Source organism: Coffea arabica, chromosome 11e, assembly GCF_036785885.1.
Source record: "Coffea arabica cultivar ET-39 chromosome 11e, Coffea Arabica ET-39 HiFi, whole genome shotgun sequence".
Taxonomy (NCBI): Eukaryota; Viridiplantae; Streptophyta; class Magnoliopsida; order Gentianales; family Rubiaceae; genus Coffea; species Coffea arabica.
Genome location: NC_092331.1, coordinates 46865072 through 46892450, shown reverse-complemented (window position 1 = coordinate 46892450; position 27379 = coordinate 46865072). Strand labels below are relative to the sequence as shown.

Genomic DNA, 27379 nt, shown 5'->3' with positions numbered 1-27379 from the left:
TCATTTCAACTGATATGTTCTCAATCATGGAGACCGAACTAGCTCTTTTGAAAATCATAAAAATTGTAACCCTTTGAGTTAGCTTTCCAATGCCTCAAGAATCATCCCATTTGGAGCTCTGTGGACCAAGATATAACCAAAATACTTTGAACTAGTCAGAGCTCTGTTTCAGCTCTCGACAACAGAATTGTACTTCTGTATTCGACTTTTTGACTATGAAAATGACTAAACTAGACTTCGATTCTCTTAGCTTCAAAATGGTTCAAGAATCACCTCAATCCGATCATTATAGCTCAAGATATAGCCAAAAATCACAAGGTGTCGAAACTGTCTTTACTTGCATTTCTTTCTTTGAATGTTTTGCACTCATATCTTCTTTAAACCATTTAAAATCATCAATAATCATCCAATTCTCTTCTCAAGTCACTCCATTTAATGATTGAATCATTAAACCTACAAAAATATGAAGTTTTCACCATTAAAATCCATAGAAATGCAATTTTTACCACTTAAACCATAAAATGCATATTTTCACTTGAATCCTAGTTAATTAGCTATAAAAGTAACTAAAACACACCAAAACTAACTAATGAAACACACTAAAAATACATAAAATATATACTTATCATTAGACCGTCAGAATCTGTATAAAACACGAGAGTGAAGAATGCAGAGACAATTTTGTGAATTGTTGTAATCATCTTTTTCCTCCATCAATAATACTTCCATATCTCTCTATTCATTCATTCTTTCTATCTTCCTTGTAATTCTTCTCTAATTCTTTGCTTGCATTTATTTCTTTCCTTTTGGAACCATAACAATTGGTATCAGAGGTTGCGGTCCTCAGATTTGCAAGCTTGGTTATCCAATCCTTAGATAACAATGGATGAAGGCACATGAATGAAGAGCTTTGAAGAGCAATTGAAGAAACAGGTTCATTAAGAAATTCTTGAATATTCTCGAGTCTAATGCAGCAGAAAGACAGGCATTGGAAGAGAAATTAGAAACAAATTACTCTGACTTGAAGGCCCTACTGAAATGAAAACTTTCAAGGTTTCCATGAATGCTTAGTACAATGCTTTTGTGAGAAGCATGCAAGGTGATAGAGGAATCTTGGCCAATTCTCCTGACAACACAGAAAGAGCTCCTGTCCAAAGGCTTCAGAGGAATTTCGAATGGGAGCAATCAATTCAAGGGGAAAGGAATCATCTTCTGGTTGGAATTCCTAAGATGGAATTTCCCAATTTTGATGGTTCAAACCCCAAGGGATGGATTAGGAAATGTGAGAAATTTTTCCATTTGTTCCGCATTCTGGACTCCCAGCAAATGGATTTAGTAGAGTTGCATTTGGATGGAAAAGCTAGTCTCTGGTATCAAGGGTTCAAGGTGGATAAGGGTGAGTTACAATAGGAGGAATTCAGTCAAGAACTCTATACCAGGTTTGGAAACTTGGGTGAGGATGATGTAATAGAAGAATTCAACAAACTTCATCAAACTTTCAAGGTGTTGGCTTACCAAGAGAAGTTTGAGGAGTTGAGGGCTGCTGTTATGCTTAGAGTTCCTAGTCTATCTGAATCGTATTACATCTCCTGTTTCTTAAGTGGATTGAAGAAAGAAATTAAATCTGTAGTCAAGATCCATGAGCCCACTGCCCTGCAATTGGCATTTGAGAAAGCAAGATGGCAAGAACACCATTTGCAGGTCATGTCCAGACAGTACAAAATGCCCATGAAGTTGATTCCAGTTGCAGATATAGGTGTGAGGAAACCTGTGCATGACGTGTTTGACAGTAGTACTAATAAAACTGCTTCCCAAGCTCTCAAGAAAATTACGCCCACTGAATTTCAATATAGGAAGGACCACAATTTATGTTATAAATGTGGGGAGAAATTTTCTCCTAGGCATATTTGTAAGAATAGGGAGATCCATTTGTTGTTGACAGATGAAATTGAGACACTGGGGGTTGAGATAGCAGAGAAGAGAATGAAATCATTGAGTATCAGGGTAATGAGTATGACAGGAATGTTACATTGTCCCTACACTCAATTTCAGGACAACTATCTTCCAATACCATTGAAATGTTGGGATATTATGGTGATCATGAGATGTCTATTTTGCTGGAAAAGGGTAGTACCAATTGTTTCATTAGACCAGCCATTGCTCAGCTATACCCTGAAGCTGTTAAGGATCATAGGCCTTTTAAAGTGAAGATTGCAGATGGGAAAGAATTAGTTTGTAAATAGTGGATTCCTGGCATGAAATAGGTGATGCAAGGCTGTATGTGTTGGATTTGGAGTCTTATGACTTAATCTTAGGGTTCGATTGGATAAAGTGTTACAGCCCCATGACATTTGATTTTTAAAACCTAATAAAGATGGTTAGAACCTGATGAAGTTGATGCTAAACCTGACGCTCTGAGTGGGGGGCTGGGGAGTGGGGTGGAGCAGGTGGAAGGTTTGGAGCAGCAACACGCTTTGCAGTTTGGCCCTAGTGGAACTCGGCAGAAGGGAGGTAGGCCGGCTAAAGCTAGTTTGAAACAGGTTCCTCATCAAACACAAACTCATTACTCATTGCGGTCTAATGTTAAATCCCATTAAGTTTGTTGTGTGGAATATTCGAGGGGCTTCACGTAGGGATTCACTTAGATATTTACATAACATGTGTAAATCTCATAAGGTTCGGCTATTAGTCCTGCTGGAACCATTGTCGGATCCGCCACAGATGGAGGTGGTACGTCGATCACTGGGATTTGATAAGGTTTGGGGTGCACTAAATAACAAGGTCTGGGTTTTCTGGTTTAATGAGATGGCAGTGAGCTTCAGGGAACTGGCCGAACAACTTCTTCATATGCACATTGTTTTCTCTTCGGGCTGTTCGGTTCATTTTTCGGCAATTTATGCCCGATGTTCCAGGGTGGGGCGCCGCGAGTTGTGGGCAGCAATGGAAGGTTTGTCGGGTGATGTATGTGGCCCATGGTTATTGGCAGGGGATTTTAATGTTATTTCCAGTTTGGAAGAGCGAGTGGGGGGGTCCCCGGTGAATCAAAGAAATATGGAGGAATTTAATGAGTCGATTGGAATTTGTGGGTTAGCGGAGGTGCCTTTCGATGGTGCTGCTTTTACATGGACGAATGGGAGGGTGTGGCAACGATTGGATAGGGCATTGATGAATCGGGAGTGGGCTGACGGGTATGATCTATCGCATGTCTCACATTTGGCCAGGGGCCGTTCGGATCACGCTCCTTTGCTGATATGCTGTCGGAATGGAAGTCCTCCCAAACGCTCATTTAAGTTCCTGAATGTTTGGCGGGGCCAGCCTGGGTTTAAGGAGGTGGTCAAGCGATGTTGGGAGAAGTCGGTGGAGGGAGAGGGGATGCCGAAGTTCTATAATAAATTGAGAGAGGTGAAGGGTGGTCTACAGGTCTGGAATGCCCAGGTTTTTGGAAATATCTTCAACAATGTAAAGCAAGCTGAGGCCATGATGAAACAGCGAGAAGAGGATTTTGACACAGGCCAAGATCCTGCGTCCAGGGCTTCACTGGAGGAGGCCAAGGCGGTTTATGCACGGGCCTTGGCTGTGGAATGTGAGTATTGGAGACAGAAGGCGGGTATCAAATGGTTACAGGTGGGGGATGCTAATACGGCATATTTCCACTCGCGTTATAGGCAGCGACGGAATTGCAATTTTGTGGCTCGCATTAAGGATGCGACAGGAGCATGGTTGGAGGATGAACAAGACATTCGGAGGTCAGCAGTGGAGTTCGTGTCCTCCTTGTTTACTTCTGAGCAGAATGGGGGGCAACCTCCAACGATTCCCTTCACGCTACCACAGCTTTCGGAAGAGGATAATGGGATGCTTTCTGCGCTCCCTGAGCTGGCAGAATTGCGAGAGGTGGTTTTTGGTTTGGAGGCTGATAGTGCACCGGGGCCTGATGGATTTGGAGCAGGTTTTTACCAGGATTGCTGGGAGTGTATTAAGATGGATTTGCTAGAGGCGCTGAAGGCATTTTTCCAAGGTATGGGGTTACCTAGGAGTTTTACTAGCACATCTATTGTTCTCTTGCCTAAGATCGCAGGTGCCATGTGCTGGAAGGATTTCCGGCCAATTAGTCTTTGCAACACTTGCTCCAAAATTATTTCAAAATTGGTTGCTCGTCGGTTGGGGAGAGTACTCCCGACATTAGTTTCACCGTGGCAAACGGGCTTTGTTTCGGGACGGGGGATAACGGATAACATTCTACTCACCCAGGAGTTGGTGATGGATTTAGATAGGCGATTGCGTCATCCGAACATCATGCTAAAATTGGATATGGAGAAGGCTTATGACAGGGTCGAGTGGCCATTTCTGTTGTTTATGCTGAGGCAATTTGGCTTTCAGGAACGGGTGGTAGATATTTTCTATAGGTTGGTGTCCAATAATTGGTTTTCGGTCTTGGTTAATGGTGAGCCTGCTGGTTTTTTCAAGTCGTCCCGGGGTGTTCGGCAGGGGGACCCGGTGTCGCCTGGGCTGTTCGTGTTAGTGACCGAATTTTTGGGTCGTGGCCTGCACCATTTGTTGGACTGTCGGCCGGGAAGGTTCTTTGTCTCGGCCGGGACTCAGGTTCCTTATCTGGCTTTCGCGGATGACATGCTTGTTTTTACCCGATGTTCCGAAAAATGTCTGAGTGCAGTCAAGGTTTTTCTAGAGGGGTACCAACAGGTATCAGGCCAACGGGTGAATGTCAATAAGAGTGCCTTTTTCTTGGCGGTGGGAGCCACTATGGGGCAGGAGCAGATGGTAGCGAGGGTCCTGGGCTTTCATAGGGCTTGTTTCCCTTTTACGTATTTGGGTGCCCCTATTTATAAAGGGCGCCGGCTAAGTTCGCTGTTTGATGGTCTTGTGGCTAAAATGAGGGACCTTCTTGGGCACTGGAGTACTAAGATGCTATCTTTTGGGGGTAAGCGGGTTTTAGCTCGGCATGTTCTTTCTTCGCTGCCGATGTATTTGCTTCAGGTGTTGAGCCCTCCTAAGGCGGTGATCACACGTTTGGGCATCATTTGTAACTCCTTTTTGTGGGATTGTAGAGGGGAGAAGCGTCTCCATTGGGCCGCATGGGAAAAGCTGTGTTTCCCTACTGATGAAGGGGGTCTGGGTTTTAGGTCGTTTAAGGACATGGCTCGGGCTTTTGCAGCTAAGCTATGGTGGCGTTTTCGAAGTGGAGACTCCATTTGGGCGGAATTCATGCATGCAAAATACAGTAATGGATGTCATCCTTTGGCGGCCTCGTCTGTCCGGCCTTCCCATACTTGGAGACGTCTTGAGGCGATTAGGAGTTTGGTGGAGCCGAACATTAGGTGGTGTGTAGGGGAAGGTCTGGTGGATTTTTGGAAGGATAGATGGGCTTTGAATGAGCCTTTGGAAGATGTGGTGGATGGAGCAGAGCAGCCGCATTTTCTGGTTTCGGAGTTTTTGACGAATGAGGGCTGGGATGAGGTTTGTCTTGGCCAATGGCTTCCGGATTCGGTTATCACTGTAATCAAGGACGTTCCATTTGATGTTTCTCAGAAGGATAGATTGGTTTGGTTGCCTTCTACATCGGGGTTGTTTACGGTGAAATCGGCTTGGGAGGTGCTACGGCAACGCAGGTGTCCTTCCTTGGTCGACTCACTCCTTTGGCAGCCAGCTTTGCCGGCCAAGATGTCATTCTTAGCGTGGCGTTTGGTGCGGAGTTTTATCCCTTTGGATGTGGTGTTGAGGTCACGGGGATTGGCGATTCCTTCCAGGTGTGGGTGTTGCTTTGGGGAGGAGGAAGCTCTCTTGCATGTGTTTGTTTCAGGGCCGATTGCATCGGAGGTATGGAAGAGAATGTCTAGCCGGTTTGGGTTTCAGTTGTGCAACTGCACAAGCATGGCCGCGGTGTTTATCGCATGGTTTCTGACGTCTGAGGCTATGTCGAAAACCCATATTAGGGTGCTCATTCCAATTGTGGTGTGCTGGTTTCTCTGGCTGGCAAGGAACCAAGAGCGTTTTCAAGGAGGGCGTTGGGAGGTCAACAGGATTATTCGCGAGGTGGATAGCTTTATGGAGCAGTTGGGGAGGGCAAATAAGCTTTGTCGGTCCCAGTTCTCAGGTGATGCCGATTGTGAGTTGCTTCGGTGGGTCAGACGGTCTCCGAGGCGGCGGTCCCCATGTGCGATTGCCTGGGTCAGGCCGCCTTTTGGGGAGTTTAAGTTTAATTCGGACGCCAGTGTGCTTCAAGGGAGGGCCACGGGGGGTGGGTTGCTGCGTGACTATCAGGGGAAGTTGGTTTTTGCCTTCTACAAGGAGTTCGGGGATCAGGGGGTGTTAGAGGCAGAGTGTATGGCGTTACTCTTTGGGTTGCAGTTGTGTCTACAACGGGGTGTGTATCCTTCATTGGTGGAGGTAGATTCCAAGGCCTTGGTGCAGTTGGTTGTCTCTGGGGCGATTGCGAAGTGGCCTCTTTGTAACAGTTTAAGGAATGTGAGAGGTCTTCTGGAGGTTTTTTCGGCTGCCATTTCACATGTATATCGGGAGGCCAACGTACCCGCAGATAGGCTTGCAGCGGTTGGGTTAATTGGCTCTCAGGTTTATGAGCAGGGACACCAGTTGCCGGCGGTTGTTCGGTCTGCCATTTTACTGGATTCACGGGGAGTCCCAGGGGTTAGGTGGTTAGCGGAGGATGGCTAGGCTGCAGTCTTTAGGTTTTCGGGTAGGTTCTCGGGCATTTGCGCTTTAGAGCGATGGGTTTGGAGGCAGTGTAAGGGAGGAAGTACTCCTTATTTTGTTTTTCGCATGCTGGGTTTTGGTCTGTTTTCCTTTGATAAAAAAAAAAAAAAGTCAACTATATTTGAAAAGTCCACCGCTTATTTAAAAAAAAAAAAAAAAATGGTGCTATTGCAAGGGGATTCCAACTCTGCTAAGGTGTTGATGAAGTAGAGGATATTAGCTCAGTAGTATTGTAGAAACAAAATACAAATAGCATTACAACATTCTTGCATGGTCAGAGTACAAAACTCACAGGTAACTAATGTTCCAAAAGCACTCACTCAATTACTTGCTCAATATGAGAACGTATTTGTACACCTACATCCCTACTACCCAACCGTAGCCTAAATCATCAAATACCATTGAAACCTGATGCTAAACCCTTCAAGATCGGCCCATATAGATTTCCTCACATGCAAAAAACAGAAATAGAGAGACAAGTTAAAGAAATGTTAACCACTGGAATTATTCAAACCAGACATAGCCTTTTTGCATCTCCAACTCTTTTAGTTAAAAAGAAAGATGGAAGTTGGAGGCTATGTATTGACTATAGACAACTTAGCAGCCCCACCATCAGAGACAAATTTCCCATCCCAATCATTGATGACGTACTTGATGAACTACATGGTGCAAAAGTATTTTCAAAAATTGATTTGAGGTCAAGGTTTCATCAAATAAGAATGAACCACTCTCATATCCAAAAGATTGCTTTTAGAACCTACTCCGGTCTCTATGAATTCTTAGTGATGCCATTTGGTCTCACTAATGCACCAGCAACTTTCCAAATTTTGATGAATTCAGTCTTTGAACCTTTTATCAAAAAATTTGTACTAGTGTTCTTTGATGACATTTTAGTCTACAACCTAGATTTTGACTCCCACCTCAAACACCTATCCCTTGTTCTTGACACACTCAAAAACCACTCCTTATATGCAAAAATGCCTAAATGTTCATTTGGTGAAGAAAGAGTAGAGTACTTAGGGCATATAGTTACAGGTGAAGGTGTTTCTGGTGATCTTACAAAAGTGGAAGCAATGTTGTCCTAGTCTATCCCTACCAATGTTAAAGGTTTAAGGGGATTTTTGGGCTGACAGGATATTACTGGAGGTTTGTTAAAAGGTATGGGAGGATAGTTAGACCCTTAACTATCTTGTTGAAGAAAGATTGTTTTGAATGGAATGAACAAGTTGAGGCTGCTTTTCAGCAACTCAAGTTGGTTATGACTCAAGCACCTGTTTTGGCATTACATGATTTCTCTGGAACATTTTTGTTGGAAACTGATGCTAGCCAAAAAGCCATTGGAGCAGTTTTGATGTAGCGTGGCAGACCAATTGCTTTCATGAGTCAGGCCTTTGGACCAAAGAATCAAGCACTATCCATATATGAAAATGAGTTACTATTATTGATTACAGCAGTGGACAAGTGGAGACACTATTTGCTAGGGACTCATTTCATAATCAAAACTGTTCAGGAAAGTTTGAACTACTTATTGAATCAAAAGATTACTATACCTCTCCAACAAAAATGGGTTTCTAATCTCATGGGGTTGGACTATGAGATCCAATGTAAAAGAGGCTAGGATAAATTGGTTGCTGATGCTCTGTTAAGAAGGTATGAAGGGGTGGAAGAGGAGTCTAGCAATGGAAAAGTTCAAATCCCTGCCATAACAACAACAAAGCCATTGTGGCTAGCCAATGTCTCAGATAGTTATAATGGGGATGAAAAGGCCAAGGAATTGCTAGTTGCACTAGTTGTGGACAAATCTGGTATGCAGGATTACTTATATCATCGAGAAATTATCAGGTACAAAGGAAGAGTGTTTATTGGAGCTAATTCATATTTAAGAACCCAACTTATCTGTTGTATGCATTATTCTACAATTGGAGGACATTCTGGAAATATAAGAACCTATCTGAGGATAAAGAGTTATTTTTACTTGCTGCGTATGAAAAGAGATGTGGAAACTTATGTGTAGTCTTGTGACATTTGTAAAAGGAGTAAAGGAGAGCATTGTTACTATCCAAGGTTGTTACAACCACTATCCATCCATAAACAAGCATGGTAGGAAGTTTCCATGGATTTCATTGAAGGATTAACAAAATCATTTGGTCATGATGTCATGTTTGTGGTGGTAGATAGACTCACAAAATATGCCCATTTTACCTCAATGAATTCTCATACACTGCTAAGAGTGTAGCTTAGGTGTTCTTTGACCAAATATTCAGATCACATGGTTTGCCAAAGGGAATAGTGTCTAATAGGGACAAAGTATTCACAAGCATTTTTTGGCAAGAGCTTTTTAACAAAGTGGGGACTGATCTCAGTTTCTCTTCTTCCTACACCCTCAATCTGATGGACAAACTAAGAGGGTGAATAGGTACCTAGACACTTGCTTAAGGGCCATGTGTTTGCAGCAGCTAGGCCATTGGAAGAAGTGTTTACCTACGGCTGAGTGGTGGTATAACACTAACTTCCACTCTAGCTTACATATGACACCATTCCAACCTCTATATGGTTATAAACCACCTCAATTGAGTTCGAAACCTGATGACACTCAAGTTCCTATTGCTGAAGATTGGTTAAGGGAGAGGGTGAACTGGAATGCATTACTGATTATTGAGAGAAAATTTGTTGCAAGCTGATAACAAAATGAAGCAGTTTGTTGATAAGCACATAACAGACCGATCCTTTACTGAAGGTGATTGAGTGTACCTTAAGTTGCAACTGTATGGACAGACTACAGTAGCTTTAAGAAAAAATTTGAAGTTGGCAGCAAAATACTATGGGCCATATCAGGTGGAAAAGAAGATTGGGTCAGTAGCTTATAAGCTTAAACTCCCACAAGGTGCTGCTATTCACCCTATTTTCCATGTTTCACTCTTGAAACCATCTGCTAAAGGAACTCCTATCAGTAGTGAATTATCACAAATATCATATGAAGGATTCTTCACTATTGCTCCCACTACAGTGTTAGATAGAAGGATGATTAACAGGAATGGGCAACAATTGGAGCAGGTCCTAATTTGCTAGAAGAACATAAACAAAGAGGATGCAACTTGGGAGGATTTGACTATTATACAAAGTCAATTTCCGTCCTTCAATCCTATCAATCCTAGAGAATAGGATTGTTTGAAGGGAGGGCAACTGTAATGACTGAGCTAGAGCCAAGGTGGTTATGAGTCAGGAAGTTAGTTGAGGAAGGAATATTCCAACGACAGCTGGCACAATTAGTTACTGGTAGTTCAATTTGTAAGACCATCAGAATTTGTATAAAACACGAGAGAATACAGAGGCAATGTTGTGAATTGTTGTAATTATCTTCTTCTTCCATCAATAATACTTCCATATCTCTCTCTTTATTCTTTCTTTCTGTCTTCCTTTTAATTCTTTGCTTGCATCTATTTCTTTCTTGTTGGAACCATAACATAAACATTTATCCAATGCTAATAATACAAAGAATATGGATGTTGCAATGGAGGAAATAAAGGAGCATATTTGAATTCACTTGCCACTAGAATGCTAGCTGTGAAAAAGGCAAACATGAAAAAAGCATTTAAGGCCCCGTTTGAGATTTTGATACTTTGATAAAACCCATATACCTCATATGTTTTCCCATCTTAAATATCAATGATGATGGGTGTTAGACAAATTATGGGGTTGTTATCACATAAGAATTTTTTTGGTACCAAACTTTGACCTGTACAGTGCCTCAAGAAAATATTACATTTGACGTGCGCGGGGTATACATATATCAAGTAGGTCATCCACAATCAAGTTTTACATTTATAAATCCTAAATATCCCACACGTGATTTTTTGCAAGTATACGAATCGTGAGCGAGTATAGGGTATTAAGGGTCGATCCCACAGGGAAGAGTGACAATTACCGGTGTTTTTCGAACTCCTTTATTATCTAGACTACCATAAACATAAAATTAATGAAAATAACACTAGAAAACTCCTAGAGATATGGAATTCCTTACTACTCTTGCAAATGAGATTACCGGTTAAGTGAATGCTGTTATCTTGGCTAGTTATAGCGCAATTTCCTAATATATGTGAAATCTACTCTCATAGTGAATCAACTATACTTGTAATTAAGCCATACCTACTCTCGTAGTTATGAAATTAACTACAAATTCATTTCTTCTATGAAATTACATGAACAAGTCACTAAAACCACATAGGTGCACCTCTACTCTTGTGAGTGAACTCCCTAGGCTTATCACTTCCTTGAACTAGTGTTAAATTTCAATTCTCATTGCAAACTTAACACCTTTAGATAATCACAATTAATGGCCGGTTAATCATAATTAGAAAAGCAAAAGTGATAAATAACTTGCTCAAAATAATATCATCAAATAACCAAGTAAACATCGCTAACAAAATATAGCAAGTTCTACCATAACTCTAGGTATAAACTTTAGCAAAACATGAAATCACATGCCAAACTTGTATTATAGTTAAATATGAAATCGAATACAAAAGAGAAAGTGATAGGAGAGAAGTCACCCTTGTCACATGAGTTTCAAACTCTCCATCTTTGGTCCTCTAATCTTCATTCAAATCTTACTACAAATACAAGAAAGAAACACTACACTAACTATACTATACTAGCCTAACTAATGAACTAAGAAAAAGTAATGATGACTACATTTTTATTGGAGTTTCTCTAACCTTCCAAAGATGTGAAAATGGTCTCCAAAGATTGCTATTTATAGAGGATTCAAGAGCCAAATGAGTTGTTTCTAGTTGTCATTTTTAACTCTTGAAATTCTCATGAATTGTCTTTCCAACTTTCCAACTTTTCTTGATCAGATACAGCCGAAATTGATTGTTGGAATTGAGCTGGAAAAGTTGTGTGAAAGCAGGGCAAGTTGATGAGCAAGTTGCAAAAAACAGAAGAGAATACGCGACTACAGGAATGCGCAACTGCAACTCGCGTATTGAATAGTCGCGTATTCAATCCTGTGTACTTAAACTGCTATATTCTCAATGATGGAGGCCGAACTAGCTCTTGTACAAAACATGAAAGTTGTAGCCCTTTGAGTTACTTTCCAATGCCTTAAGAATCATCCAATTTGGAGTTTTGTAGACTGAGATATGACCAAAATACCATCAGATGGTCTGAGTTCTGTTTCAGCTTTCAACTATGCACATGTAGTTCTGTATTTCAACTTTTTGACAATGAAAATGACTGAAATGGACTTCAATATCTTCATAACAAATGTATATCTATCTCTTAGTTTCAAAATGGTTCAAGAATCACCTCAATCCGATGCTTGTAGCTCAAGATATTATCGAAACACTATAAGGTGTCAAAGCTGGAAAACTTTTCTTCTTTTGTTCTTGATTGCATTTCCTCTTTTGCACTTCATGTCTTCTTTAAACCACTTCAGATCATCAATAATCATCCAAGTAACTTCTCCAATTACTCCATTTGATGATTGAATCATTAAACCTATAAAAACATGAAGTTTTCACCATTAAAATCTATAGAAATGCAATTTTTACCCTTTAAATCAGAAAATGCATATTTTCACTAAAATTCTAGCTAATTAGCTATAAAAGTAACAAAAATACACCAAAACTAACTAATAAAACATATTAAAAACACGTATAATATATACTTATCAGCACTTTTGCTTAATAGTAAAAGCAATGGCCTCATCGAGTTTGTTAAAACTTGATCGAGGTTTAAGCTCTCTATGTCTCTACTGTAGCCTAGTAGTGTTTGTTCTATAAATTCACTTTTGGTTGAACTAATTTAATTAGAGATGATGTTAAATTTTATCACATTTCCACCAAGTTCACTACATAAATTCCCCTGCTCCCTTCCTGCTTCCTAAGTTACACCCCTGCCTTAGTGAAAAAAAAAGATTAAAGAAAAAATTCACTGTATAAATGTTGAATTGGGCCAACTCTAATTACAAACAAATTTTAATTTTGTTTTTAATTAGATTATGAAATTTTTAATTTTGTTTTGCTCCTTAACAGTGTCATTGTATAGAGGATCAACTCTATTAGGGTTTTCCAATTCTCCATTAGAAGTCTTATATTACCTTTATTTTGTGAAGGAACCAAATTGGCTACAACTTGAAAGATGAAAGACCAAAATGGTTAATTTTTACGCTACGCATGCCACTGATGTGACCAGCTCAATTTTTACATAGCTTTATCTTATAGGGATGAAGAACTTAATTAATATGGAGTGACAAATGAGGGACCAAATTGGCTATGACATTAAAGATAAGGGACTAAAATGATTCATGTATTTAGGTACATACCTAATGATTTTACCAACCAATACGAGCAATACTTTATGTTACATGACATAGTTTGCTAGGAACATATCATCTTAAATTTAATTGTTTACACGTGGTATGTAAGTATCTCCTGCTATTAAAAGTTTTTATATTTTCAACATTTGTTTTGTCTTAAAATTATTGTCACTTACGGTGGCAAATGTGATTTTACACGCTTCCTACGCCCCACCATTACATAATAGCACCAAATGCTATTAAAAAAAAGCTACATAATCCTCAAACTCGTAGCAGCACCTGCAAATACCAAATGCTGCGTCACTTTTAAAGGAAAAAACTCGGATTATATATCACATTTCCAAAATGTCAAAATTACTGGAACAAAGGAGGTAACCAATGGTGATGATACATCCAAAACTAGAAACAAATTTGATTCTGAAATTAGAAGTTGAGACGAAATGAAACCTTAATATGCAAATTCAGCATGCCGCTTTGGGCACACCAGGAACTAAACCAAAATTTTGAGCCCTTCAAACTGGATTAGATTTTTACTGACTGAAGTTGCTGGATCATCAACTTTAACTTCTTGAACCATGCTTGGAAGTTGGGAGATAAACTCTGTCAAGTCATTCAAGGACTCATAAGAAGAACTGCCTTTCTGCAAACTAGCTTCTAGTTTATCTTTCATCACTGACATTCTTTCCCTCATTTCTTTGCCTTCTGCATCAACCATTAGTCGTCTTATAGATTTCTCAATGCTCCCTCTATCCAGCACATTCTCAATTTCCAGGCCTACCTTTCATTCATAAGTCAAGTACCTTGTATTTAATAATTGGTCCGCAAAATGTGGTCTGCAAATCATTGGAATGCCTTCGCAGATGCTTTCTACTGTTGAATTTCAGCCACAGTGGCTCCAAAATCCCCCTACAACTCTATGTGCCAAAACTTTTTCTGAGGTGCCCATTTGACTATTAGGCCTCTTTCTCCTAGTAATGCTTTGACGCCCTCAGGAAAGTGATCTTCCATCTAAGATCCATCTATAGAATCTGATCTAAGAACCCATATAAATGGAATACCACTGTTTGCTAGACCCCAAGCTGTTTCTGTTAGCTCTGGTTCATTTACGCATGCTATGCTGCCCAAGCTTATATAGAGCAATAAATTTGGAGGTTGCTTTTCGAGCCAAGCAATGCAACTTTTGTCCTTGACAGGTGCCAAACCTGTACAATAATAATAATAAAATCTAACTACCACCAAAAGCAGTCAATAATTAATTCTAGGTATTGGAGTAGGGATTTCAGATGTGCAATGGGTTACTTGATTCACCCTGTTCTCAAAAAGTTTGCTTAATCTGATATACCAGACTTAATTAGCTGACAAACTTTACTAATAAGTAGACAGTGCCAAGCAGGGTCGTCTCCTCAGGGACTGGGGCTATTTGTCTCTTTGAAGTTCCAATTGGCAATGGGGGATTCTTGTCGAAATAAGAATAAGAGCAATTAAACAATTCAACCAAAAACAAACAATTAACTAAAACAACTGTAGACAGGAATTAAATCAATAAAAGGTAAACTTTAGCCAAGGATGCAATATTTCAGACACAATCTGCTCATCTGATCATTGATTCAAGGGAGGTTCACTCAATTTATTAATAGGTTAGTTATAGTCGCCGACGAGTTATGACGACCAATTTTCCCATAATTTATTAATAACCAAGGTACGACCATTGATTACTCCTAACCAGAAAATACTCCTAGGTACGACCGTAAGAATTAATTCCCCAATTGCATTAAGAACTAGAAAAACCTAACCCCGATTAATAACACACTACGAGGGTTATTTAAATCAGATTGCATGTTCCCTTAGTGTGTAAAAATGCTAGTTGCTACTGATGTTAATCGATTAAACAATTACGGATTTAATTGACTAATTTGGCAGGAGACTAATAAGTCACATCGAACATCAGGCCCTTGACATCCAATTAACAAAATAATCCCATGAAAATTCAAATAAACAACGTGCAAATATTAATAAATTAAGGAACGCATGAAAATTAATTCGATCTCACAGATATTCGGGACTGCGTCGTTGCGTCGATGCTTGACTAGATGAAAAGCTTAGCCACACGGCATAAGAAAATGTCCACGCAATTCATCTCACAAATATTCAGGACTGCGTCGTCGCGTTGATCCTTAGCTAAATGAAAAGCTTAGCCACGCCGCATAAGAAAATCTCTACGCAATTTAATTGAATTCCAAGGCGTCATGTTTTTCACTAAATAATCAAGAAGTAAAAATTGTTTCTCCAGTCAGGAATAGTGTCGAACAGAAGGAACGCATGAAAAAGCCAGAACGAAAAACTGTCCTATCTCCAAACAATGACCCCCCTTTTCTTCCTACGTGGTCCCCACGAAATAACGAAAGAAAGAGCACCAAAAAAGGTTCCAGCACTACCGAAGTTCCCTTCTATTTCGTTTCCTATTGCTAGTAGACTAACTAGTACAAGTCAACTGCTGATCAGCAAAAAGGAAATGAAGTCCATTTTGTAGCACCATGTGGGCCAGGTCTGTGGATTATTTGAAGCCTCCCACGCGTGGAGCCTTTTCCTCAAGTTGGTCTCTCTTTTTTTTTTGTACTTTTCTGCTCCACTTCCTGAAATTGAGTCAAAATATCAAATATAAGTATATGTTAATAATTAAAATAATATTTGGCAAGGACAAAGAGAGAAATTAACAATAAAATTACCAACAATTAACACCCTATCAATTCTCCCCACACGTAAATGATGTTTGTCCTCAAGCATGGGGACGACAAACAAACACCAATATTCGACAATGGGTACTGCTCCATCTATCATATTGCCAAAATACCAAAAAAAACATATATTAAGCATCAGTGACCAAGATCCAAGAAACATCACCCCGGTTAGTTTCGAAACCACAAACTCCTCCAATTTCAAGTTAACTAATCTAAGAAAAAGGAATGGTCGCTCAACATTACCAGCAAATGGTCCAACTATTAACCAAAATCCCAACATTAAATCCACAAATCGGCAAGCTGACTTTTTTTCACACACTAACACAATCTTCACCTTTTTATCATGGTTTTCTATTTTTCTCTTTTTTTTCTCTTTTTTTTCGATAGTCACAAAAGACTTAGTCACTAGCCATTAGAGCCTTTTGACGCGAATTTCAACATTTGCCAGATGGAGGAGCCCGGTTACTCAGTTCCGGTCGCTATGAGATCATGTACTCATAGAAATTACTACTTTTTGACTCGAGAATTGACACTTTAAGTGAAGATCCCCGGTTACTCAGTAGTAACAACTAGTGGAGCACAGTCAACTTTTATTCACAGTCAGATAACACAATAACTCAAAATAATACAGTAAAAGAAAACCAAAACAGCAGCCGCTAGCCTCATTTCTTCAAACATGGACAACTAAAGTTAATAACCGAACCAATTCATATGAAAATGCCAACAATCATTTCTCTATGCCTAGAAAAGTTAACCAAAAATCATAAGAGTCAAGCAATCACCGATATTCACCAAAAAGATGTTCTTGAACTCAATCACATTAGTTAGATACACTTTTGTTACTAAAACTCGGCAATAGTAGAATTAGAGTCACAATCCAACATCAAACCTTGGCAGTCATAGGAGAGCTGATCACTAAAAAAAAGTAAACGAAAACTAGACAAATAACAAACTAAAAGTAAAAGAAAAACATCTGAAAGCTAAAAATTAGAAAAACTAGCACCACAGCTGATCCCCCTTCCCACACCTAAATGACACATTGCTCTCAATGTAACAAATAAACAACAAAAGTAAGGAGAAGGGCAATGGAATTTTCTTGAAATTACAGGGACCGGGCTGGGGTCACATCGACGGGCGAGGCGCAAAAGGAGGAGGAAAACCCGCGTGCTGCATAAAGGCTGCCAGATTCTGGGCAATGTTGGCCACATTGGCGTCAATATTGGTCACCCGAGTATCCAAAATGTCAACCTGCACCCGGAACTCGTTCCAATCATCAGCCCCTGGGGGTGGAGCGGAGGTAGACAGGTCGGGGTCACCGCCAATAGTGGAGGAACGGGCAAAAGAGGAACGAGGGAGGACACGAGTCGGTCCCGGAGGAGTAACCTCCCACCCATTGTCACCCTCCCGAACCAATCCCATTTTGTCTAAGCAAGGAATGTCTAAGTGCTTCATTTGACAAGTTACATGCAAATCATGGTTAGAGAGATCAAGCACATGCAAATTAATAGCCAAGTGGGTAATGTAGAACCCAAGAATCAAGGGACGCTTCTTTTTAGTCAAAACAGATTTGAATTGAGAAGCAAGCCAGCACCTCAAATTAACCTTAATATTGTTGTGCATGCTCTAAATGAAGAAAAATTCTGATTTAGACAAAATGCCCGAACTATCTCACCTACCCTAGAAATTATAGGCCAAGAAACGCTGGATATAGCTAGACGTCGGGTCCTTTAGATAGGAACTTTTAGACTGACGAGGGACGTATTCAGCACGGTCTACAGACATATCCTCCCAAATATATCGATAGCGGGAGAAAAAGCGCTCCACGTAGTCACAAGCGCTCTCGGCATATTCACGAGATTCGGCATAGGCCTAATCAATAAAACCAAAGACAAGATTAAAATCATTAATGGAATGGTGGAACTCTTGACCCATTAAGCGAAAACGGATGACGTTGGAGGTAGAGACTGTACAACCGGTGAGAAGGTCGAACTCGAATATGACATAAAACTCCCAAACCAACTTAACAAATGCCGGACAGTCAACAATATAAGTGTAGGGATGCCACCCAATGGCCCGGATCAAGCGATCAAAGTCAACCCTAATATTCAGAAGATCCAAAAAGGTGGCGTCCCGATATCGGCAGGGAGTAATCCGCCGTTCATAACAAACAGCATATCGCTGCTTGTCGACGGCCTTGGTGAACTTCAAATTACCCCCAAAATGCGAAGAGTCAGAAATATGAACGCCTCTTGGCCTCCCAAGGCGAGCTCTCCTCCCAGAGGAAGAAGGGTCATACGAGAGGTCAGAAGCGGGAATGGTGGGTTGAGATGGGAGAGGCTAGGAGGTTCTAGATGTCCTAGATCTAGAAGAGGATTTGGGTAGCACCATGGTCACTACTAGACAAACAACAGAAATTCCAATATCCAATAGAGGGCAACAGAGAAGTAGAAAACGTTGAATAAATGAGGGAAACAACCCAGGGATGGCATATATATTCAACAACGCTAGTAAACACTTGAAAAAAATAGGGTCGCCCAAGATGATAATGAAATGTACACATTATCAGACTATCAAACCAGCAAACGCCCCAACAAAATAGCAGTTTTAATAATGGCAAAGGTTATAAAAAAATTAAATCAATAACAAAATCCTCTTGGAAATCGCAACAAAAGGTGCAATAGAATCAGCAAACAAATTTCCGACCCAAAATCGCAACAAAATCTCCAATAGAATCAGCAAACACCCAAATCAACTTCAAATAACTCCCAAATAAAATAACTGTCAGAGGTTCCAGAAAAAATCAACCCCAAGGAGGCAATAGAAGTCCCAAACGAACCAACCCATCAAAAATCAAGTAAATCACCCCCACCAGTGCAATGTAGTTCGGCCAATTAAGAATGTAGCAACAAATTCCAGAAATAAAATATCCAAAAAATTAACTAACGATGTAGAAATCTCAATACCTCTACCTGTCAAGAATTGACAGGTAGCTACAGCGTGGTGGCGGAGACGAATGGTGGCGGCGCGACAGCGGTTGGGGTTGCTCGCTGGCATGCGTGTTGGCGGCAGTGGAGTGCTGAACTCGGCGGTCTCGAGGGAAGATGTTGGCTGGAGGGGCGGCGCTTGGTTGAGAGGAAGCGTGGCGTCTGCGTCGCGTGGCTGTGGAGGGCGTCTCACCACTGTGGGCTGAACGAGAGAGAGGGAAAGAGCGCGGAGCGCGCAGGTGGAGGCGACGCACGATGGAAGAGAGGAGGAGGGGGCGTCGCGCGTGGTGGGTGGCGCGGTTGAGAGTGAGATTGAGAGAGAGAGATGGTAGACAGCGGCGGCGGCTAGGGATTTCGGCCGAAGAAGGAAAAAAAAAGAAAGAAGAGGAAAAAAAATGGTTTGTTGGGGTGTTTTTTTTTCTTTTCGAATTGAATTGAAATTTTAAAATTCGAACAAAACAACTGAAGGTTAAAACGGAAAATATTGTTATTAAATTTTTTTGGATCGTCAAACATGGGGTGGGCACGCCAAGATTGGAAAACGTCCACTGACCATGGGAGTCACTTTTCGCAATTTAACGCGTGCCCTCCTCGCGTGGGCACCCCAAGATTCCACTTTCTGTCAATGTCGCGAAATGCTGAGGTTTTACCAACATGGCGTGGGCACGCCAAAATTGGTAAACATCCACTGACCATAAGGTTGGGGTTTATAGGATTAACGCGTGCCCTTCTTGTGTGGGCATGCCAAGAATACCTGTTCTGATCACAGTAGAGGAAAATATCAAGATTAATCGGCACCCAAGTGAGAAACGACATATTTAAAGAATTGAACAATAAAAAATAACAAAACCAATATTTGGGTTGCCTCCCAAAAGCGCCTTTCTTTAATGTCTTTGACTAGACGTAGTCCAGAATTTGCTTAAACTAAGCAAGTCAGGTCTTCCTATTGTATCATCTCTACCCGTTCCACTGAAAATCTTTCATAATATGGCTTGAGACGATGACCATTCACCATAAATTTCTTCTCCGTCTTCTAGCTTTTGATCTCCATTGTATCATAGTGAAAGACATTAGTCACAACAAAAGGACCGATCCAACAAGAATGTAATTTACCTGAAAATAACATCCATTTCGAGTGGTACAATAGAACTTTTTACCCACAGACGAACGTCTTTCTAGAGATCCGTTGGTCATGAAAGATCTTATTTTTCTCCTTATAGATCACAACATTCTCATATGTTTCATTTCGAATTTCCTCCAACTCTTGTAACTGCAACTTCCTTTGAATTCCTCCCTCCTCGATGTCTATATTGCATTGTTTGACCACCCAAAACGCTCTATGCTCGAACTCGACTGAGAGGTGACATGGCTTCCCAAATACCAACCGATAAGGGGACATGCCAATGGGTGTCTTGTACGCCGTCCTATATGCCTATAATGCATCTTCTAGTCTCATACTCTAATCCTTCCTATCGGGTCGGACCATTTTCTCTAGAATCGACTTGATTTTTCGATTCGATGCTTCCGCCTGACCGTTTATTTGAAGATAGTAGGATGTGGAAGTTTTATGTAAGACACCGTATCTCCTAAAAACTGCCGCGATCGCCTTGTTGTAAAAATGGCTACCACGATCACTTACAATCGCTCGCGGCATCCCAAAGTGGATGTTACACTTGACGAATTTTGCAACCACTTTGGAATCATTAGTACGGATGGCATTTACTTCCACCCATTTTGAGACATAGTCTATGGCAAGCAATATATATAGAAAACCAAAAGACAAAGGAAAAGAACCCATAAAGTCAATACCCCAAATGTCAAAATTTCAACGAAAATCATTGGAGTTTGGGTCATTTAATCCCTACGAGAAAGACTACCTACTCTCTAACACTTTACGAGCCGTTCTCTTTGGTTCGAAATGACCTACACATGCAAAAGAATGACAATAGGTTAGGATAGATTGGAATTCATCCTCACTTACATATCTTTGGATGACTTGGTCGGCACCACGCTTCCAGAGGTAAGGATCATCCTAAATGTAGGACTTTGCATCACTCCTCAACTTGTCCTTCTTCGCCTTAGGCCATCCTGCAGGGAACTTGCCATTGACTAGAAAGTTAATAATATCCGCATACCAAGACAAAGATAAATTAATAGAAAATAAATACTCATCTGGGAATGCTTCTCTCAGTGGGAGGTCGTTTTCGCCGACTTGTACTTGACTCAAGTGATCTGCTACCAGGTTCTCCGCCCCGTTCTTATCTCTGATCTCCAGGTCGAACTTTTGTACCAATAATATCCACCTTATCAGTTGCGATTTTACATCTTTCTGGACCAATAGATACCGTAACGCTGCATGATCAGAAAAGACAATAACTTTAGCACCTAGTAAATAAGATCAGAATTTCTCTAAAGCAAAAACAACCGCCAAGAGTTCCTTTTCGGTGGTTGAATAGTTCAATTAAACTTCGTTCAAGGCTTGGGATAGGTAGTAGATAGCATGGGCTGTTTTTCCTACCTTTTGACCGAGCACCACACCTACTGCATAATCGCTGGCATCGTACATGATATCGAATGGTAGGTTCCAGTCAGGAGGTTGGATAATAGGTGGCGAGATCAATAAATCCTTCAACCTATCAAATGCCCCCTTACATGCTTCATCGAATGTGAAGGGCACCTCTTTTTACAAAAGTTGGAACAATGGTACTCCAATTTTTGAGAAGTCTTTAATAAACCTTCGATAGAGACCTGCATGACCCAAGAAAAAATGCACTTCCCGCACATTCGCGGAGTAAGGTAAAGTAGATATAACGTCTATTTTTGCCTTATCAATCTCAATACCCCTAGACGACACTACATGACCAAAAACTATCCCGTGTTCGACCATAAAGTGATATTTTTTTCAATTAAGCACGAGATTAGATTCTATACACCTTACTAAAATTAATTTCAGATTATCTAAACAGTTATCAAAATTTTCACTGTACACATTGAAATCGTCCATGAAAACCTCAATAATCTTCTCAACATATTTTGAAAAAATACTTACCGTGCATCTTCGGAAAATAGCAAGCGCATTACACAACCCAAACGGCTTTCGTTTGTATGCAAACGTTCCAAACGGGCACGTGAAAGTGGTCTTCTCCGTAGCAATTTGACTATTAGGCCTCTTTCTCCTAGTAATGCTTTGACGCCCTCAGGAAAGTGATCTTCCATCTGAGATCCATCTATAGAATCTGATCTAAGAACCCATATAAATGGAATACCACTGTTTGCTAGACCCCAAGCTGTTTCTGTTAGCTCTGGTTCTTTTACGCATGCTATGCTGCCTAAGCTTATATAGAGCAGTGAATTTGGAGGTTGCTTTTCGAGCCAAGCAATGCAACTTTTGTCCTTGACAAGTGCCGAACCTGTGCAATAATAATAATAAAACCTAACTACCGCTAAAAACAGTCAATAATTAATTTTAGGTACTGGAGCAGGGACTCTAAGTGTGCAATGGGTTACTTGATTCACCCTGTTCTCGAAGAGTTTGCTTAATCCGATACATCAGAATTAATTAGCTGACAAACTTTACTAACAAATAGACAGTAGCAAGTAGGGTCGTCTCCTCAGGGACTGGGTCTATTTGTCTCTTTGAAATTCCAATTGGCAATGGGGGATTCTTGTCGAAATAAGAATAAAAGCAATTAAACAATTCAACCAAAAACAAACAATTAACTAAAACAACTGTAGATAGCAATTAAATCAATAAAAGGTAAACTCTAGCCAAGGATGCAACATCTCAGACACAGTTCGCTCATCCGATCATTGATGCAAAGGAGGTTCACTCAATTTATTAATAGGTTAGTTATATTCGCCAACGAGCTCTGACAACCAATTTTTCCTTAATTTATTGATAACCAAGGTACGACCATTGATTACCCCTAACCAGAAAATACTACTAGATACGACAGTAGGAATTAATTCCCCAATTGCATTAAAAACTAAAAAACCTAACCCCGATCAATAACACAGTACGAGGGTTATCTAAATTAGATTGCACGTTCTCCTAGCGTGTAAAAACGCTAGTTGCCATTGATGTTAATCGATTAAACAATTACGGATTTAATTGACTATTTTGGCAGGAGACTAATAAGTCACATCAAACATCGGACCCTTGACATCCAATTAACAAAATAATCCCACGAAAATTCAAGTAGACAACATGCAAATATTAGCAAATTAAAGAACGCATGAAAACTAATTCGATCTCACAAATATTCGGGACTGCGTCGTCGCATTGATCCTTGACTAGATGAAAAGTTTAGCCACGCGGCATAAGAAAATGTTCACGCAATTTAATTGAATTCCAAGGCGTCATGTTTTTTACTAAATAATCAAGAAGTAAAAACTATTTCTCTAGTCAGGACTAGTGTCGAACAGAAGGAAACACATGAAAATGCCAGAACGAAAAACTGTCCTATCTCCAAACAATGACCCCCTTTTTCTTCCTACGTGGTCCCCCCAAAATAAGGAAAGAAAGAGTACCAGAAAAGGTTCCAGCACTACCTAAGTTCCCTTCTATTTCGTTTTCTATTGCTAGTAGACTAACTAGTACAAGTCAACTGCTGATCAGCAAAAAGGAAATGAAGTCCATTTTGTAGCACCATGTGGGCCAAGTTTGTGGATTATTTGAAGCCTCCCACGTGTGGAGTCTTTTTCTCAAGATGGTCTCTCATTTTTTTTGTATTTTTTTGCTCCACTTCCCGAAATTAAGTCCAAATATCAAATATAAGTATATGTTAACAATTAAATGGACGAGAGCACGAAATATTCATCACCAAAATTTGCAGCTTCCAAGAAAAATCTTGGGTTTTCGGAGGAGATACGACTGGATGGGTGTCTGACGATAATGGATTCTGGAGGTGGGAGGGGGCTTGACAATCCCATTGTTGTTTGACCCTTTACTCACTGTGCTCTGCTCAAAAGGGTTTTTATAACAAAGGGAATATTGGGGGGATGGGAATGGGAATTAAAAGGGAGGATCCGGTGAAGGGGACTTAACGGAAAAAGGCATCGGTGGAGAAGTCAGCATCAGAGTTGACAGAGACAAGGACACAACAGTAGGGTCGCAGTTTATTGCCGCTGCCAATTTCTCAATTCACTGACCCATCAATCCACTCTATATATCAACGATTTACCATTACATTACAAGAGTGCTCTGCATTTCCCGCCCTTCCTCCTTCGCTGGGATGTGTTAAAACTTAAAATGGTGCTGCTGCAGTCCTGCTGCCCTCACCACTAACAAAGAACTTGCAGCAAGCTCAACTCTTTTTCTCAAATCCTTATATGCAGTCTCAGTCCCCAAATTCTGCTGGTACCAATTCAGTTGCATCTGCTCCCAGTAGAGGATACTATGTACAGAGAAGGCACCCTGATCAACAGCAGCAGGCCCAACCCCAGCAGTCTCCAGGCTCATCTACATCATCTTCAACTGGGATGCTATCATTGTGACCTGTTTCTTTAGCTGGTGCTAGGGTTTTGGAGCAAAAGTGATGGAAATTGTTGCAGGGAAAACTCATTTCTTTGCTTAGAGACTATAATATCCTTGATATTTGGTCGTGCATCTCACAAGATGATGCTTTCCGTTAATTTCAACTGCTGGATTTGATAGAAGGGCCACGAATATATTATTTTATTAGATCGAGGGTCAAAACTTTAGCATTAATTGTTTGAGGGCTAAAACTTTACTTGGGTAAGAGTTAGAGGGCCATCGAGACTCTTTTCCTTTAAAACAATATTTGGCAAGGACAAAGGAGAAAATTAACAATAAAATTATCAACAATCAACACCCTATCAATTCTCCCCACACCTAAATCATGCTTGTCCTCAAGTATGGGGACGACAAACAAACACCAGTATTCGACAATGGGTATTGCTCCATCTATCATATTACCAAGATACCAAGAAAAATATATATCAAGCATCAGTGACCAAGATCCAAGAAACATCACCTCGATTAACTTTGAAACCATAAACTCCTCCAATTTCAGGTTAATTAATCTAAAAAAAAGGAATGGTCGCTCAACATTACCAGCAAATGATCCAACTATTGACCAAAATCTCAACATTAAATTCACAAATGGGCAAGCTGACTTTTTTTTCACACATATCACAATCTTCACCTTTTTATCATGGTTTTCTATTTTTCTCCTTTTTTTTCTCTTTTTTTTTCGATAGTCACAAAAGACTTCGTCTTTAACCATTAGAGACTTTTGACGCGAATTCTAATATTTGCCAGATGGAGGAGCTCGGTTACTCAGCTCCGGTCGTTATGAGACCACGTACTCATAAAAATTACTACTTTTTGACGCGAGAATCGACACTTTAGGTGAAAATCTCCGGTTACTCAATAGTGACAACTAGCAAAGCACAGTCAACTTTCATTTAAAGCCAGATAACACAATAACTCAAAATAACACAGCAAAAGAAAACAAAAACAGCAGCCGCTAGCCTCATTTCTTCAAACATGGAGACCTCTAAAGTTAATAACCGAACCAATTCACATGAAAATGCCAACAATCATTCTCTATACCTAGAAAAGTTAACCGAAAATCATAAGAGTTAAGCAATCACCGATATTCACCAAAGAGATGTTCTTGGATTTAACCACATTAGCTAGATACACTTTTGTTACTAAAATTCGGCAATAGAAGAATTAGAGTCACAATCCAATATCAAACCTTGACAGTCATAGGAGAGTTGATCACTAAAAAAGAGTAAACGAAAACTAGATAAATAACAAACTAAAAGTAAAAGGAAAATATCTGAAAGCTAAAAACTAGAAAAACTAGCACCACAGCTGATCCCCCCCTACACCTAAAGGACACATTGATATCAATGTAACAAATAAACAGCAAAAGCAAGGAGAAGGGCAACAAAACTTCCCTGAAATCACGGGAACCGTGTCGGGGTCACATCGGTGGGCAAGGCACAAAAGGAGGAGGAAAACCCGCGTACTGCATAAAGGCTGCCAGATTCTGGGCAATGTTAGCCACATTGGCCTCAACATTAGTCACCCACGTATCCAAAAAGTTAACCTGCGCCCGGAGCTCGTTCCAGTCATCAGCACCTAGGGGTGGAACTGAGGTAAACGGGCCGGGTCACCGCCAGTAGTGGAGGAACGGGCAAAAGAGGAACGAGGGGGGACACGAGTCGGTCCCGGGGGAGTAACCTTCCACCCGTTGTCACCCTCCCGAACCAAGCCCATTTTCTCAAGGCAAGGAATGTCTAAGCGCTCCATTTAACAGGCTACATGCAAATCATGGTTAGAGAGATTAAGTGCATGCAAATTAATAGTCAAATGGGTAATGTAAGGCCCAAGAATCAAGGGGCGTTTCTGTTTAGTCAAAACATATTTGAATTGAGAAGCGAGCTAGCACCCCAAATTAACCTTAATGTTGTTGTGCATGCACCAAATGAAGAAAAATTCTGATTTAGACAAAATGCGCGAACTATCTCACCTACCCGAGAAACTATAGGCCAAAAAACGCTGGATAGAGCGAGACGAGGGTCGTATTCAGTACGGTCTACGGACATATCCTCCCAAATATATCGATAGCAGGAGAAGAAGGGTTCTACATAGTCACAAGAGCTCTCGACATATTCACGAGATTCGGCATTGACCTGATCAATAAAACCAAAGGCTAAATTAAAATCAGTGATGGAGAGTTGGAACTCTTGACCTATTAAGCGAAAACGGATGACGTTGGAGATAGAGACTGCATAATCGGTGGGAAGGTCGAACTCGAATGTGACATAAAACTTCCTAACCAACTCAATAAATGCCGAACAGTCAACAATATAAGTGTAGTGATGCCACCCAATGGCTCGGATCAAGCGATCAAAGTCAACCCTAATATTCAGAAGATCCAAAGAGGCGGCGTCCCAATTTCGACAGGGAGTAATCTGCCGTACTCAGCATACATCATATCGCTGCTTGTCGACAGCTTTGGTGAAATTCAAATTACCCCCAAAATGTGAAGAGTCAGAAATATGGATGCCTCTTTACTTCCCAAGGCGAGCCCTCCTCCCAAAGGAAGAGGGTCGTGCGAGAGGTCAGAAACGGGAATGGTGGGCTGTGGTGGGGGAGGCTGAGGGGTTCTAGGTGTCCTAGAACTAGAAGAGGATTTGGATCGTACCATGGTCACTACTAGCCAACCAACAGAAATTCCAATATCCGATAGAGGGCAACAGAGAAGTAGAAAACGTTGAATAAATGAGTAAAACACAGGGATGGCAGATATCTCCAACAAAGCCAATAAACACTTGACAAAAATAGGGTCGTCCAAGATGATAATGAAATGTGCACATTATCAGACTATCAAACCAGCAAACGTCCCAATAAAATAGCAGTTTTAATAATGGCAGAGGTTATAAAAAAAATTAAATCAGCAACAAAATCCTTTTGGAAATCGCAACAAAAGGTGAAAAAGAATCAGCAAACAAATTCCCAACCCAAAATCGCAACAAACGCCCCAATAGAATCAGCAAACACCCAAATTAACTTCAAATAACTCCCAAATAAAATAACTGTCAGAGGTTCCAGAAAATATCAACCCCAATGGAGC

General features: G+C 40.6%; 1 protein-coding gene across 1 annotated transcript; it reads left to right on the top strand.

The window, feature by feature from the left end:
• The first annotated feature begins 1092 nt into the window (after positions 1-1092).
• On the top strand, positions 1093-6687 carry LOC113718348 (uncharacterized). The gene is made up of 5 exons (XM_027243259.2): positions 1093-1370; positions 1440-2011; positions 2053-2235; positions 2395-2540; positions 2677-6687. The coding sequence occupies exons 1-5, from the start codon at positions 1093-1095 to the stop codon at positions 6685-6687; spliced, it is 5190 nt and encodes a 1729-aa protein (XP_027099060.2).
• Positions 6688-27379: the final 20692 nt, after the last annotated feature.